The sequence below is a fragment of the Crocodylus siamensis genome, chromosome 2 (genome assembly GCF_052110815.1).
Source record: "Crocodylus siamensis isolate JL-2025a chromosome 2, ASM5211081v1, whole genome shotgun sequence".
NCBI lineage: Eukaryota > Metazoa > Chordata > Crocodylia > Crocodylidae > Crocodylus > Crocodylus siamensis.
In genome coordinates, this window is record NC_143396.1 from 125,006,983 (window position 1) to 125,023,566 (window position 16,584).

General features: G+C 42.4%; 1 protein-coding gene across 1 annotated transcript in view; it reads left to right on the forward strand.

Annotated features, from left to right (window-relative positions):
* PAPSS1 (3'-phosphoadenosine 5'-phosphosulfate synthase 1) overlaps positions 1–16,378 on the forward strand; it is a 61,631-nt gene extending 45,253 nt beyond the window's left edge. The window contains exons 10-12 of the mRNA XM_090036735.1: positions 701–969; positions 10,061–10,290; positions 15,659–16,378. Coding sequence (XP_089892861.1) covers positions 701–969; positions 10,061–10,290; positions 15,659–15,797 — 638 coding nt within the window. The 3' untranslated portion in view covers positions 15,798–16,378. The remainder of the gene's footprint in view (positions 1–700; positions 970–10,060; positions 10,291–15,658) is intronic.
* Positions 16,379–16,584: the final 206 nt, after the last annotated feature.

A 16,584-nucleotide genomic window follows, 5' to 3' on the forward strand; every position in this document is an offset into this window, starting at 1 on the left:
GCACAGATGCTATTTGTTGCCAAGCAGACGAAGGGAACATGCAGAAAATGCTAAGATGTGTGCTCAGGGACCCCTTGGCTGAGCATTGTAGGGACTGCAAGCTCTCCACTCTTTATGGCCTCAGTATTTAAATGTTTGTACACATGTCCCTGGGTAAGCTTTTCTACCAGGAGAACAAGCCTGGGAGAATTCTTTCAGATTATTAGATTGTATATATGCAGCGAGTAGTATTTTACGTATTTATAAAGCATATTCAGTTAATTTCAGCCACTGGAAATAGATGACTAGGAAGCATAAAACCAGGCAGTCACTGAATAACTGATAAATATCATGAAGGCTAATGATATGTTTCTGGAGAGATGTCCAACTGAGTAAATGCAGTCTAAATGCACTTTCTGAATCCATTTAAGATGTGGTCCTTTGTAGAGTTCATTATAATAGTTTCCTGAAGCAATTTGTATATTTATACAGGAGTTCATTGACAACACCTGATAACTAAAATAACTAAAAACTATCTTGTTAATGGTTGCTCTTTTTTTGGCTGCTTCACTGGAATTCCAGTTTAAAAGTCCATAGTGTCTTGTTTGGCCAGTTCCAAGAGTCTGTTAAAGTATGTAGTACATATATAGAGAGTACCACTTGTGATCTGAACTGTGCAGATTGTAAGTCTAAATATTTTGGCCCTCTCTTCTTTCCATAGATGCAGTCTTTGCATTCCAGCTACGCAACCCAGTGCACAATGGGCATGCTCGTTTAATGCAGGATACTCATAAGCAGCTTTTAGAACGAGGCTACCGCCGTCCAGTTCTGCTCCTGCATCCACTTGGTGGCTGGACGAAGGAGGATGATGTTCCACTGATGTGGCGTATGAAGCAACATGCAGCAGTGCTTGAGGAAGGAATACTGAATCCAGAAACAACAGTGGTGGCCATATTTCCTTCTCCCATGATGTATGCTGGACCAACTGAGGTAGACAAATTGTGACAATACAAAAAAGCCTTCAGCATTCTCTTGTCTTATTTTGTTTTGTGCTGTGTTGTTTTTACTGGCAGTTGAGCATTTTAATAATAACTGTTTTTAGCATAGAAAATCCCTTTTTGTACAGGCAAATTTCTTTCTACAAAGAATCTTCCAATTCATAGAGTTTTAATAGGGTTAGGGAGAGAGCATGAGCGAGCAGTGCTGGATTTTCAGATGCTTCTTTCCTTTGCATGGTAAAAGGACATGATGACACGTTAACTTTTCCCCTTTTTTCACCTTTTTCAGATGGAGTCATGAGGTCTAGTAGCACATTGAACAAATGCCAAAAGAAACAAGAGTTTTAGAGATTCAAGTTTTATGACCAAATTAAAAAAAATAAGAGGGATGGGGGGGGAGGTGTACACAAATTAGAAGAAATGGCTTTGTTTATTTTTTGGCAAACTTAATCCAGGGAGAATTGCTTCAAGGTATTACATTAAAATTACTATGAAATAACTCTTTGGCAAGACTTTGTTTAGAAGTTAAGGCTTGGATTGAACCCCCTTGAGAATGTGGGAGGCAGCAATGAGAATAAGTGTTCACATTTGGGGGAGATTGGTTGGCTTGGGGATATAGGTTCTATATCCCACTATCATTTTTTTCTCTAGGTCACAGGAAGTTCAGGTTCTGACCAGGTTCCCAATAGCTGAAAATTAACCATCTGATGACTTTTCATCATCTTAGCCACATTACAAGGAAAAAGGGGTCCCCACAGTAAAAATAAGCCATTGTGGTTGCCATTCATTTTGTTTTCCTTGTTGGCAAGTTCAGCAAGTATGGAGACCTGAAGCAGTTCACAGAGAGGAGGTAGTTCTAGATCACAGTTGAGCTTGTGGGAGTTTGTGCTATGCGCTGCAGTGGTTGTGTTTCGAAGATTAACAAGTCTTCTAGATGCCACAGAGCTGGAGGTTGAAGTCGATTGATGCAATCTATTTTTAAATACTTGTTTTTGACATCTTATTAACAGTGTTCTCATTTTTTAAGATTTTTAAAAGACATTAGCATTCTGACTGCTTTGGCTACTTGGTGACACTTGTTAAGAAAACCATATGCAAGTGAATTGTGTTGAACAATACAACTTTCTTACTTCTGTAATTTCTAGTGTGAATCTTAATTATACAAGAAAGAACAAAATTCTTCCCACAACCTTCAGTCATAATCTTGAATAAAACAAGAAACATCTCCTAATTTATGAAGCATTTCCAATGACCTCAGACAGCAGACTGCCAATAACATATTTTTAGCCAACTAATAAAAAAGACACTCTTCCTTTAATCATTTCTGTGGGTCATTTAGAAGACATTGGTACCAGATTTGTTTCTGTAGCACAAATGATTTACAGAAAACAAGCAGCTGTTTGAACCAGTATGGTTATCAACAGGATGTATATGGTTTTCCAGTCTGTAAAGATTTAATGGGCATGGTTCATAGGTTTCAATTTACTGTGTTTTTGTATTTGAAAAACTTTTTTATGGATTGTTGGCTAGCCAACCAAGAAAATGTATCTGCAGTCCTGACAGTTTACCTATGACGGGAAAAGATCAACTTTGGAAGGGCTAATGTTGTGTTAAACCTTAATTGCTCCACCCTGCTTGGGAAGATGAGCACATTGCTAAAGAATATAAACATGTAGAAGTTGGACAACAGCTGTTCTTCCATTTCAAACTTATGCTTTCCTTGATTCTAAACCCTTGTAGAATCATTCTACCCAAACACCACTTGTATCTGAACGAGATCCCAAGGTTTGGGATTTCCTGGGTGCTATTACCTAGATGGCAATAAAAGTTTAAAATTTTCCAAATTTGCCTACGTTTTAGAAAACCTAACAGTGGCGGCACATGTACATACCATTTGTGTTATAGATTGTCTGCTTGTGGTGTACACACATACAAAAGATGTGTCTGGATTCTGTTAGTCATGCTATTTCTACAGCCTCCACAACCAGAGAAAAATTACGTATAGTGTCTAACTGTGGTCAAAACAGCAGTATCAAGTTGATTTGAATTCTGATTTTGTATTTAGTTTTTGATTGAAATATTTATCAAATACACAGAGATCTTTTTACAATACTTTTAAAAAAAGTTATTTCTCTGTCTCATTGATGCCATTAGGAAAAAAAAAAAAGTTACCTTGCCTCTAACTGCATGCTTTTGGCTGGGTTTTAAAGACGAGGCAGGTAGTTGCCCTTCTCTGACTTCCAGTGAGACTGATGTGTAATTTTTCTGGAAAACACACAACCTAAGTCAAAAAGAGTGCATCTACATATGTTGCTTTTAAGTCTCATTAGCCAGTTTAAGGCGTATTAAGGGTGTGGGTCTACATGTGTGCATCTTTAATGTGCCTTTAAAATGGCCATTTTAGGCTATTCAACCTAAATTTGATACCTACAAAAGCAGGTATCAAATTTAGGCGTGAATAGCTAAAGTGCCTTAACGAGTTATTTCATAGTAATTTTAAAGTGCCTTAACGCATATCTATGTTGACTGACTTGGGACTAACTTCACTTAAAAAGAAAAAAAGATCCTGCATCTGTTGGGTCTTTAGGAGGCTGGTGTCTTTCTCTAGTTTCTCCACAAAAGATAATATAAACACTTCTTCAGTGCTACTGCTTTTGTTTCATTTGAGAATATTTGCATGGAAAATGGAAATAATATTGTTGTCTGTGATGAACAGTTTGAAGATCTCCTGCACATCTTGAAGTTGTTCTGGACAGCAACTGTTTTTTTTTTATATAGGGATGACCATACTATATCAAATATAATTCCACCTAGTTTGGTATGATGTCTCATAAAGTGCTCAGCCCTACATGCTTCAAAGGAAATTGCAAGAAATTTTGCAGTGGTCTGATAATGGGCAGCACACTGACCTGAAAATCTTAGCCAGATCCCCTGTACAGATGTATTGTTTTTATCTCTGAAAAGTGAGGTGGTATTTCCTTTCTACTGCAGGTTCTTTCCTTGCCATTAACTAATGATGAATGCTTTCCCAAGTGAGGAATTCAGAATGGTCAAAACTGTCCGTCTCATAAATCTTAAAGTTTATGGCTGGCCTTCCTACTTGCCATTACTTCCAAAAGACAAGGCTTATGATTAGTTACTTTAGCTATGCAAGAACCACACTGTTGCTGTGTGAATTTTTTTTTCACTGTGACAAAAATCTTTATGTGCAAGGCAAGTTTTTCTTCCTGTGATTCCTGAGAAAAATAGTCTTCTAATTGTTAGCACTCCTTTGAAAGATTGCAGTATAAATGGACATGTCTCATGCTGCAAGAAAGATGGTGTATGGGTGTTCAAATTTTCCTGTTGTTCCATCCAAAGTAAGTTTCCGTTCCTTGGCAGGGGTGCCCATTTAGCAGGAAGGTGGTGGTAAGAGGGCACCCAAATAATTCTTTAAATGTCAAAGCTCTTATTGGACTATAATTACAAAGATTACATTTCTTTTTTGTTCCAGTGTCTGTCATTCATTGCTTTCTATCAATGATGACTAAAGAAAGCAGCTGTGCAGTAAATTGATGATAGTCTTACCTCCTTATCCAGGGGTCAGCAACCCCCAGGCACATGTGCCAGAGCTTGGTATATAAGGCCATTTTACTTGGCATACCACAGCCAGCCTGGGTGCTGGGCAGCTGTCATCAGTCAGAGCCTGGGTTGCTTGCAGCAAGTGGGGAGGCTACAAGCCCTGCTGCAAGCTGCCAAGAGCCTGGGCTGGCTGTGGCAGACAGCTGGGAGGCCACAACTGGTGCACTGGAGGCCAGAGCTTCAGGCTGGCTCTGGGCAGTGGTGACTGCATGCATGCCTTGGGGTGCATGGCAGGGAAGGGACTGGGGCTGGAGCTGAGGCAACACTGGGCTATTCCCAGTGTGGGTGTTGGACTGTGCTGTGCTTGGTCTGGGCAGTAGTGCTAGCAGTGGGGCTACAGAGTGCTGCAGGCATCTGAAAATTTGATGTAGCCCCCCTTGGGGGGACATATGCCCCCTAGGCCTCTGTTTGTCCCGCACGCCTGCTCCTGACTGTCCTGTTCCCTCCCTCACTGCTGGGGCCTTGATTCCCCCTCACCTTGGTGGTGAGTAATTGGGGCGGGGGCAGGCCCTACACAGCTGGGGCAGCCTGGTAGGGCGTAGGGGGCACGTGCCTCTGGATCTGCATACGGGTCAGCACGGGGCTATACCCAGTGCAGGTGTTGGACTGTGCTGTGCTCAGTCTTGGCAGTGGTGTGGCAGCAGGGCTACAGGGTACTGCAGGCACCCGAAAATTCACTGTAGCCCCCAGCTCTGCCGCCTCCTGCCAGAGTGCAGAGGGGTCCAAGCCCCACCAGGAAGAGCCAGCAAGTCTTCTCTGCATGCAAGTTGATGCGCCTGGTGCTACATCATGTGCATTTGTATAAATGACGAAATGCGTGTCAGCGCTGGGCAAATTGCAGCAATGCGCTTTTGAAGTAAAACACCTTCGCTTTGTTTTAGTTCAGAAGTACACCACTGGCATTTTCTCAACACTAATGCGCATTTGGCTGTTTATACAAGTGTATGTGACATAGCATTGGGCGCTTTCAAAAAAAGCACCTGGTGCTGCGTTGCATACGTCTGAAAATGCCCTTAGTGGCTGTAGAGGAAAGACTAGACCATTATCAGCTGGAAATTTCTCATTCCAGTATCGCTTTAATTACTGTCTCAAGTCATGTCTAGCCTGTAGACGTACTCAGCCTGGAAGTGACACTTTTATTCAAACCCTATTGTTCCGTCCTGGACAAGAGTAGTGTTGCCCAGAGCTGAGGATAGGATAAATAATGTTTTTGATTGACAGTGTCACTTTGCCCACCCCTGATACCAGGTAGACACTGCTATGCTACTTGAGTCCATGGAGCATATTTGAAGGAATCGCTGCTGGGTGTGTTGAGTTTGTGATGCAGCTGTGCCCTAGAAGTCATCTACCAAAAATTACTATTTTTTTTTTTCTTTCTTGGCTCAGTTTTTATTGTTTGCTGACTCAAGCTGCTCTGAAAACCCCTGCTTTTTACTGCTAAGAAGGGGAAAATGGGGAAGCAAGTGGTCTGCTGGCATTTAGCCTTCTGGCAGTTGTTGCTTTCTTGCCATCTTGCAGAACTTTCCAATCGATCAAGCTTCGGGATGCCAGAGGCTTCTTGATCTGTTTGACCACCCAGTGTGGTTTAGAAGGCTAGGAAAGCTCAGATGAAGGTTAGCATATACTTTGACTCTAGTTTGGCTGAAATAAAACTTCTGAAAATGAGTAAATGTTTATTACATAGGTTAGTTAATCAGTATGCTATAGTAATGCTTGTGAATCAGAAATGTTTACATAACTTTTTTATTGCCCTGATGGGATTTTTGGCAGCTTACTAATGGGCAAAATTCATTTTTAGAGAACGAATTAATTTCATTTAAAAAAAGAAATGTAGAACCAGATTTTATTTTGTTCCTGGAAACACTTCCTTTGCATTAATCCTTCTTTGTATAGCAGGCCAATCAGGGCAAAAAGGGGGGGGGAGGGGTACAAAGTTTTTTCAGAGAAAATGTTAAATCTTTACAATATGAAAAGCACAAAGTTTCTTATTTTTCTTTCTGACTTTTTTTTTATATGACTGTGTGAATGGGGGAATGCTGTGGGGGGTGGGATTCAAATGTGCCTGATCATGAGATTGTTCAAAGATACCCACATATACAGTTAGACAATGGGCTTTTTCTGAAGCAAGTAAGCAGCTTGTATACCTGGTTCCTGTTGGTTGCTGAGTGAATGAAACTTTGGGGAGCATGGGGCTAACAAATGTTAAGGTGATTTGGTAGTATTTGAGGAGTTGAGATCCTTATCACTGAGGCACTGTTGCTTTGGCTCCCAATGGACCAAGCTGCGATTTTGAATGCTGAACCTTCACCACTGTTCAGAGCTTTTCATGCAGAAAAAAAGTTCAGGTTTAACTGCAGCTGTATGCTAAACATGGAGTGAACTGGTATATTACAGTGGATGGTAAATATATGTGGAGTAGATTTTTACTTGATGGCTCTGCTAGTGGTGCACTGTATGGCTTCTGAGCCGGGCTGGGACTCTGCAGACCCCCATTCAGCTGCTTGCAGCCTCCCCACTGCCTGCCACAGCCAGCCCAGGCTCTGGGTAGGCCCCTGCCGCCTGCCACAGAGGCCAGGCTGCTCGCAGCAGGCAGTGGGCAGGCTGTAAGCAGCTGTACCAGGATCTGCGGAGCCCTGGCCTGACTTGTTGCTGGCAGCAGGTGCATGGGGAAGGGGCCAAGTCTGCATTGTCACAATAAGGATTGGGACCTTTGCAGCTCCACCACTGTCTACTCTGAGGCACATGTGCCAAGCAAAATGCCTTCACATGTCATGGTCCATACTGCGTGCCTGGGGTTGCCAACCCCTGTTGTAGGATATGCATTTCCTCAGTCCTAAACTGTACTGTTCCAACACTAAATTACATGTTTTAGTGGTGTAAACCTGCAAGAAACTGAATCAAGCCCATATGTCCTGGGATTGCCTGGGGATGTAGCAGTACTTGCATGCAATAAATACAGAAGTGATGGAGATAATTGACTCTCTTCATTTGTGGCTGGATCTATGTAAAGAATTGCATCTATTTGTTTGATGGAAAGCCTTTTCATAAGGTTGGCATTTGGAAGCTGTTGCTAGGGAGGAGTATGTTCAGGCTTGCAGAGATGAAATGTGGAAGGCCAAAGTGCAACTGGAGTTGCAGCTAACAAGGGACATAAAGGATAACAAAAATTTCTACAAGTATGTCAGCAGCAAGAAGAAAATCTGGGAAACTTGGTTCTTTACTGCCACTAGGTGGAGGCCACCTAGTGAAAGATGATGTGGAAAGGGCTGAAGCATTCAAGTGGAGGTTTTTAAAGACCGGCTATACCAAGCCTTTGTTGGGATGATGTCGTTGGGCATGGTCCTTCTTTGAGCGGGGGGTTGTACTAGATGACCTCCTAAGGCCCCTTCCAACCCTAATTTTCCATAATTTGCCTTTATCACACTTTGTGACACCTTCAGAGGCTCTGGCAGCACCCCAGGCTGGATTGGCATCCTGGCTGAAAATCACTGATTTAAATTTTGCTGTGTAGGATCTGTTTGCTATTGCTTTCTACATAGCAACTGCAAAACCTCAGCTAAAGAAGCACATTTTGGTTTTTTGGATCTACCTGAATAGGATTTTTGCATTGTTTTCTCTGTACAGATCAATTTTGACACTTCAGTTAAACATTTAAATTGTAATGACTTATAAAGTGAGTCTCTGAAGTACCTTATTCTTGATGCTGGTCAATTCTTGTGCTTTGGAGGAAGGTGTAAAAATCCTCTAATTTTATGCTTACAGTAACATTGCAATATTTCACTTCAAGGGAAAACTGCTCCCCGCCCCATTTGGGGGGGTGAGCTGATATCCTGAAGACTGAAATTTGACAATCCTTGTATTAACAGAATTGAAGTAAAGACTACAAGTGGTGTTATTCATGGGGATAGCTAATGTGTTAAAAATCCTGCTAAGCTCTTTTCTTTGGTCCGGTTTTTTTATAAAACAAGGCTATATTTCTTAATATTTCCTCTTATAGACTCTTAATTTAGACCCCTTCAATTGGGAAGTCCCTGCTGTTTGTTCCATTCGGGATTCTTTTTGCTGCTCTTTTAGAGCCATGTCGTCTTTTTAATTTCTTCAAGAAGCTTCTGTCTATGTTTCTGGGGCAACCACTTGCTTTCACTAACAGGGATATATTCAGTGTATTATGACTCATCTTTTAATAGCGAAAGTTATAGCTAGAAACAGAAATTCAGCAATGTGACCAGTTATTTCTTTATGGCAGGTACTCTATTGAACCATCATAGTGATCCATAGGTTGAGAATTACTTACCAAATTGAAGTGTTGTTTTGCTTTCATGAAACTGCTGTAGCATAGGGTGTGTACAGACGTTTAGGCAGCCTGTCAGGGAGGTGCTCTAACTGTGGCACTATACACAAAAGTGCCATGAGTTAGAGTGTCATTGTATCCAACAGGCACTTGTCTTTTGGTGGGGATGAGAATGGCTTAGAGCCTGGCTGCACTGGCCCAGGCCAGCAGGCAGGGGCGCTTCAGCAGCCTCCCAGGAGGCTGTCGGACCACCCTTCTTCCCAGCCCCACCTTCTCTCCAACTGCTAACTGTCAGCAGTGGCTGAGGGGGAAGGGGGCACAGCCTGCCCATCCTCCCCCCAAACTATCCCTGTTAGGGTCTTAGGGGCAACCAGGCCTGGCCTGTGTGGTGGGGGGAGCTCCCTTACCCGCCCTCCCAAAGCATCTTGACAGCGGCAGAGACTGCTGCACCCGGAGCTGGGGTGGGAGGAGGGGAAACGGAGCCTTCCACCATGCAGGCCTGGCTTGGCTACTTGTGCAGTCTGGCTCTGTTTCCCAGTCCCCCTGCCCAGCTCCAAACATAGCAGCCTCTGCCACTGTCAAGATGTTTGTGCAGCAAATGGGTGGGAGGCCCTCTTGCTGCATGGGCCTGGCCCAGTTCCCAACAAGACCTCATCAAGGGTAGCTGTGGCAGAGGGGGCTCCATCCCCCCCACCTGGCTGCACACTGAGACAGAGGTTTTCTGTCTCCTCTCTGTGACAGACCTGCAAAGCTGCTTGGGATGCAGACAGAATCACCCTCAATTAAACTTTGCAGGGAACCTGTATGCAGGATCCTTAAGTTGCTCTGCCATAGAGTCTGATAATACATCAGAAAGGGTTCACTTTTCATGCAATTAGCCATTTTAAAAGTGCTCTGCAGCCATGAACATTTGTTGTGTAATGGCTACAGAGCACTTTGGGGGGGGGGGGGTTCATTGTGCAAGAAATGTAACTTCTGTATGCACCTATAGTCTTGCTACAGGGTGCCCAAAAAAAGCTAATGTGTGCATTGCCCAAATTTAATTATGCAAGTTTGATGTAATGAAGTGTTGATCATAGTGATGCATAATAATGTTAGTTTAGTATTGTTGCCCTGTTCCCTTCTCTCCTAACTGTGTCTTCTCAATTTGCTTACCTGAATTTTGCCCTAGGTACAATGGCATTGCAGGTCACGGATGGTAGCTGGTGTTAACTTCTACATTGTTGGACGGGATCCGGCCGGCATGCCACACCCAGAGACTGGGAGGGATCTTTATGAACCAACCCATGGTGCTAAAGTGCTGACTATGGCTCCTGGCCTCCGAGCACTGGAAATTGTACCCTTCAGAGTTGCAGCATACAACAAGAAAAAGAAATGCATGGATTATTATGACCCTGAACAGTAAGTTGTGTTTTGAGTTGAAAATCAATATTATCCTGAGCTGACGAGGAGGGGGGTTGCATTTGTTTTTTGTTTACTAGCTCTTTCAGCATATCTTCCATAGTTCTAAATTAAATTTTTAGTTCTGAAAGACATGAGCTGCTTTTGGATTACATGTGCAGTTTAGTTTCAGAAGACTTAGTCTCTCTTCATGCTTCATCAGTTTTACTTGCTTCATGATCTTTACATAGAAAACATGGTTTTAACTTCATCTTATTCCAAACTGGTTCCCCAGTTTTGAGGGATTTGTTCACTGAACTTTGTTGTGAAAAAGGAAGATACTTTGCAGGGCAACCCAAAGGACTGGTTAATCTTTTTTCGTCAGTGAACATAATGTGGGGGGGGGAGGGTTTGTTCTGTATCTTTTAACAGAACTAAGTGTGTTTTGTAGGAAGTAGTGGGCATCTAAATTTTTCAGTAGGACCTCAGTTAATAAGCTACCTTAGGTAGGTGATGACTCACAGGGGAGGGAGTGTTTATACAACACTAACAGGGATGATTTGTCAATATCAGTAGGAAATGATGCAGCCATTTGCATAATCCACATAGTCATCTTGTACATGGCTCCTCTTTGATATTGAGCTGACATTTTGGGGTGGTTATGTTAAGTTTTTTTTGTCCTTGGAGGGTGATATTTTCAGAAGTAGCGTAGACTCCAAGACTAAGTACAGACAGTCAAGAAACCCGAGGCTGAATCGATTCAGTCTTCTCAGGTTAGCCTAAGCTGCATAGATGGAACTAGTGCTGTCTGTTTTAGCCAAGTGAGTGAACAGACATTCACTTTTGATTCTGTAAATGCAGTCATATGCTTGGAGTGTCCCAGGCCAAAAGCTGGGGGTGCTAGAGCACACCTTCCTGCTCAGCTGGAGCAGACAACTTGGGCCAAAACTAGACTACCTACCCTGTGAGGTAGGGCCCTATTCAATTCAGATTCGGCCCGAATCAGAGGTAGTGATTTGATTCATTGCTTCAGATCGTTGTCCCTGATTTGATTCAGCCAAATCTGAAGATTTGATGCTGATTTGGAGAATCAGCGATGTGGACATAGACACAGCTTTAAAAGTTTTTTCTACATACCTTGCTCATGATTGCTGCAATGCTGGGGCAGATGGAATGTCCTACAGGAGGGTGGGGGTAGGGGCCCTCCATGTGCTTGGCGGTGAACCCGGAAGCGGGCCAGAACTACTTCTGGTCCACTTTCGAGTTGGCCGGGGAGCAGGCTGCATGGCAATTGGCCACAGGGGGATCCTGGGTTTCCTCCCCAGACCCCAGAGATGCTAGTTGCTGAGTGTGGGGGCCCCCAAGCGCACTCCCCAGCAGGTCTGTTGCTGAGCATGCTGGGGAGCCCCCCGCACTTCTGTGGGATGCTTCATGCGCCCCAGCACTGTAGCATTCACGAGCCGCCTGCTACCTAGAGGTATGTAGAAAAAACATTTAAAGCTGTCTCCGTGTGTTTGAATCTCCAAATCTTTCTCAGTTTCTCTGAATTGATTCAGAGGGTTCCGATGTGATTGAGCAATTTAGGGCTCCTCTGATTCGATTTGGATTCGGAGATTCGGCCACCAAATTGGGCTGAATCTCCACTGAATCGAATCAGGGACCGAAGCTTCACACAGCCCTACTGTGAGGGAGTGTGCGGGGGGAGGTGCAAAGCATCCTGGGATGCTGAGGGATTGTGAGTCGATTTGAATCTGGAAGGGACCTGGGATAGAAGTTTAGTAAACTTATTTAATCTAAATCAGTTAAGTCTGATATACTACATCCATCCAGGTTTATCTTAAACCTGTTCCAACCAGTTTATGTACACTGAACTTCTGTTGTGTTACAGATTTGAACCTGTTTCTAGTCAGTTGTACTGATGTATGTGTAGTTTCTGTTCCTAGCCCAAAGAGCCTAAACTACTTTGGAAAATGGGACTTGGTCAAACTTACATTTCTGTAATAATTTTGAGCACCTACTCTGAAAAGCATACTTCTAGAGAAATTCTACCAGGGAATTCTTGCATGCCAAAACGAAGGGTTACAGTATTACAGTCCTATGCTAGTCTTAATTCAAACTGTAAAAGTTTACTGGACTTCCCTTTTGGAATCGATGTTTGAGTCGATGGCATATGCAATAAAAATGAGATGTAGAGAAGCCTTGCAACTGACTTTTAATCATCATGAAAATGCACCAGATGTGTGTCATATTTGCAAACCACTGTTACTTATTTGTCAAAAAAGTTGTATTGTGTCTTCATTAAAAACATAAAAAAGTATGTCCCTCAGGCAAGTGTGACTTCTCAAGATTGTACTTTGTCATTTAAGATATGGTGATTGTTTGGGAGATTTCTGACCCTTTATGGGAAGACTTTCCTGTAAAATGTGGCTACGGGTGGCTGCTGAGAAAAAACTCTAAGAATGAGAATTTGTCTAACATTTGAAAAGAAACCACAGCAATCTTTGTGAAAACTAACAATTCTGCATCTGGAAAGAGCCAAATAGAGGCCACAAGTAAGCAGGCTGTTTGTGGTTTCTGTAAAAATGGGCACCAAAGCCTGTATACCTGTAAATACAAGAAGTGTGTTTGGTTATTTTGTTTTTGACTGATGAGCTTCAGACACTTTTTTATTTAGTCCCTTGGGCCTAATAATGGTTTTTGAGGCTGCCAGTGAAAAATGGGAAATGTGTACTGTAGTCCTCCCCCAGAACCGTTGGGGGAAGCTAATATTAGGGATGTTTATTCACACCCATTGATGTAGCCTGTTGTCTTAAAGGAAAAGAAAAATGTTTTGGGGAGGAAAATGCTTGGAGAGAAAGGGAAAGAAGGAGAAGAGGAGAGTGACTGAATCCAGTACTGAACATTTCTGAAGATTTGTGAAAATCTTTAAGCATCAATGCTTATGATTTTTAAAACTTGTTTAAAACTATTAATGCAGCACATTTGTCAGCGGGCTCTTACACCTTTTCTTTTTGGCCCTCAGCCTAACGATTTGAGGTACCTTGCTTTGTTTCTAGGTATGAATTCTTCCTTAGTCTCTTGGATTCTTTGGGTGCTTTTACTCAAACATACAATTACAGCTAAGGAGAGGTCAGAGGAAACATGCTTTTATTAATATGCCCTTAAATAGCTCATCTCTCTCTTAGAATTGAAATACTTGTGCTAGGGGTGCACCAATAGAGATTTTGGGGGCCGATACTGATAGCCGATTTTTAAGGAGTCATATCGGCCGGTACTGATCTGATTTTCGATACACAGCCTGGTAGCTTGAAGAGCTGCATCCAGCTGGTAAGTCTGTTGTGGTGGAGGGGGAGGGGGGGCAGATCAAGGCCCCTGTGGTGAGGGAGCAGCTGTGGCAGGCACTGTCCAGCTGGGGCAGGACGGGGCATGGGATGGAGCCATGGCTGTCTGGGGGCACGGGGCTAGGGGGTTGGGGGAGAGGTGGCTCTTGCTACTGCACGCACCCCAAGAGGGCATGGTAGGCATGTACGCCTGGATCTGCATGAGGCAGGGTGGCTGCTGCTCCAGGCTCAGGCCAGGGCTGCACTGGGCTGTTCCTGGCGGGGGCCGGGTCAGACTGTGCTTTGGGAGGGGGTGGAGGGCTACACAGGTGCTGCAGCTACCCCAGAATTTGCCGTAGCCCCTCCAGCTCCACTCCCAGCCCGAGCACAGCCTGGCCCAAGGCCTCAGTGCCACTCCCCTTCTACCACAGCAGACTTACCAGCTGAACGCAGCTCTCCAAGCTTCAGGGCCATGCTTCTCGCCATCTACAAGCTGCACTGCAGCTGCATGCATGCACGTGCATTTATTGGCTTCATTATTGGCCACATCAGGCCATTTTCCAATATAGTCAATTATCTTTATATTGGTGCCAGTCCAATATCAGACCAGTGTATCGCTGCACCTCCAGCTGGTATTCTTTTCTCATTCCTTCTGGGACCTTTCTTTTATTCACAATCCCACACCACTTCCTTGCTGTAAAACAGCTAAGAGTTGATATGTCTACGGTGCTCAGATTTGTCGGCCTTCCACTGAGAGTCATGTGGAGTCAGTTCCTTTATAGATGCCTCCTTTTTTTTTTTTTTTTTAATTGAAAATTGACTGTAAATTCCGTAATTTTTTGTTTACCATGAGAAATTAACCTGGATGTACCCTCCCCAGAGCTATCATAGGAAACAGATAGGTAGACAAACTCTTTCCTGTGCAAGTACTGAGAGAGGGACTGATGCTAAGGGCCTGCTAATGCTACAGATGAAACTTGATGAGACCTATTTGTTTTTAGCCCTATTGATAGGGTTTTTTTACTCCCCTATTCTTGTACCCATTCTTTACAAGTTCAGTTCAGTTCAGCTTTCTTGTTTGGGGATTATGTATTCTTTGTAATTAGAGCACAGTAAAAGGTGTGTTTGCTTTGTTGTCACATTTTGGGGACCAGCATGCAGGGTTTGATTGTTGTGAAAAAGGAATACAATCCACATCAAAAGTTGCAAAGCTAATGGTTTGTACAGCAAGCATTGTGAGAGACAGCTGTGAAATGCCTTTTGTATCTTACTAAGCCCCATACCATACTGAGCATTGCTTAGCACTTAAAGCCAAAATCTGCCCTCTGATGAACATGCTTGGCTCTCATTTCACTTTGAGGCATGTACATCTGAGATCAATATTTGGCTTTTATTTCAAACAGACCAGTGAAGAATGAGTAATGAATATATGTTGCAAAGGGAGTGAGAAAAATTGCCGCATTTAATTTAAAAATAAATTATTTTGCTTCAGAAAACTGACTAGACTTTTTGCATTAGGTTCTTGGGTTTTTGATTGTTTCACTTATATGTAAAGCAAGTTATTCTGGCTAAGGATCTTCAATTTTTGCTTCTTAACAGCTCTACCATTATGGATTTCTGTTGGCTTCTTTGGTAGTGTGAAATAGCATAGAGTACTAATATCAAGTTCCTGATCATAAATAAGCCCAAATAGGCCTCATTTGTCCATCTGGTCTTCTGTAATTAATCTTTAGAAAAGACAGCTGTGAGACGATATTTTTATCCTATGTCTACTAATAGCTTGCCTAAGAATTTCAAAAAAAACAAAGGCACATGTATGCAAAACTGTATATGTATTCATACTCGTTTGTTATTTAGCTTTGGAAAATAGGGAATGTTTATGTGTGTATTCCGGATTGTCTGCTCCTGTACAGGAGTGGCACATTACACAGCCACAGTTGTTTTACTAAACTTTACAATCCAGAGTCGGATCTTACTAATGTGGTATGAACTTTATTTTTTCCATCAAAAAAGGAGAAGAGAAGATTGGCTAATTCAGGCTTTAAAATGTGTATTCTGTTTTTCCCCAGGCATGAAGATTTTGAATTTATTTCAGGGACCCGCATGCGTAAGCTGGCTCGGGAAGGGCAAAACCCTCCAGAAGGTTTCATGGCCCCCAAAGCCTGGACCGTGCTGACAGAGTACTACAAATCCTTGGAGAAGGCTTAGGCTTCTTATTAACTGCAGATCAACCTTTGACGCCTGATTTATTAACAAGAAGGGGACCACACAATCTCCGTTCATGCTGCTTTGTTGTGGTGTCTGTCAGGAAGTTCTTCCCTGAAAACAGACTTTCTCCCTAACTTAGCATCATTCTTTGCCTGTCTTATGGGTTCTATTATGTACTGGCACCTAACAAACTGCTGTTTTTAATGTCGTCGTCTTTTATTACAGTTAATATTCTTGCAGTAGGATTTTTAACTCTTGTCTTTTTATATTTTACTGCCGCTGTCCATGAGCTCTGCAGCCATTACATCAATGTATTTTTTTTCACATACTATTTACAGTCTGATTGCTTTTTGATTTCGTTTTGCAGGATGAATTTAATGATTAGATGAACAATGGATAGATGCTCTATAAATGGGGAGAGGGCAGGAAATAGATTTTAAAACTATTGTAAAATTGTACTCAGTATTTTTCTGTCAATTAGTGATCCCAGAAGTATTTAACTTTAAGCCTTAGTTGTATGTAATCTCATAGCAAAAAGTTCTTTATGCAGCACAATTAAATTTTTTTGCTTTCTGTATTCATTTTTTGAGTTCATTGTTTTTGTCTTATGCTTTCTTTCTGTAGCACAGTACAAAGCAAAAGAAAATGTCTAATTAATAAGTAGAAGGAAATATCTAGCTTTCCTCTACTAATATTTCATAATAATCCAAGCCATTAGTTACTGTTAGATTTCTCTCTCTTTCTTTTTTGCCAAGGCTGTAAAATACAGTTATTGTAAATCATATCC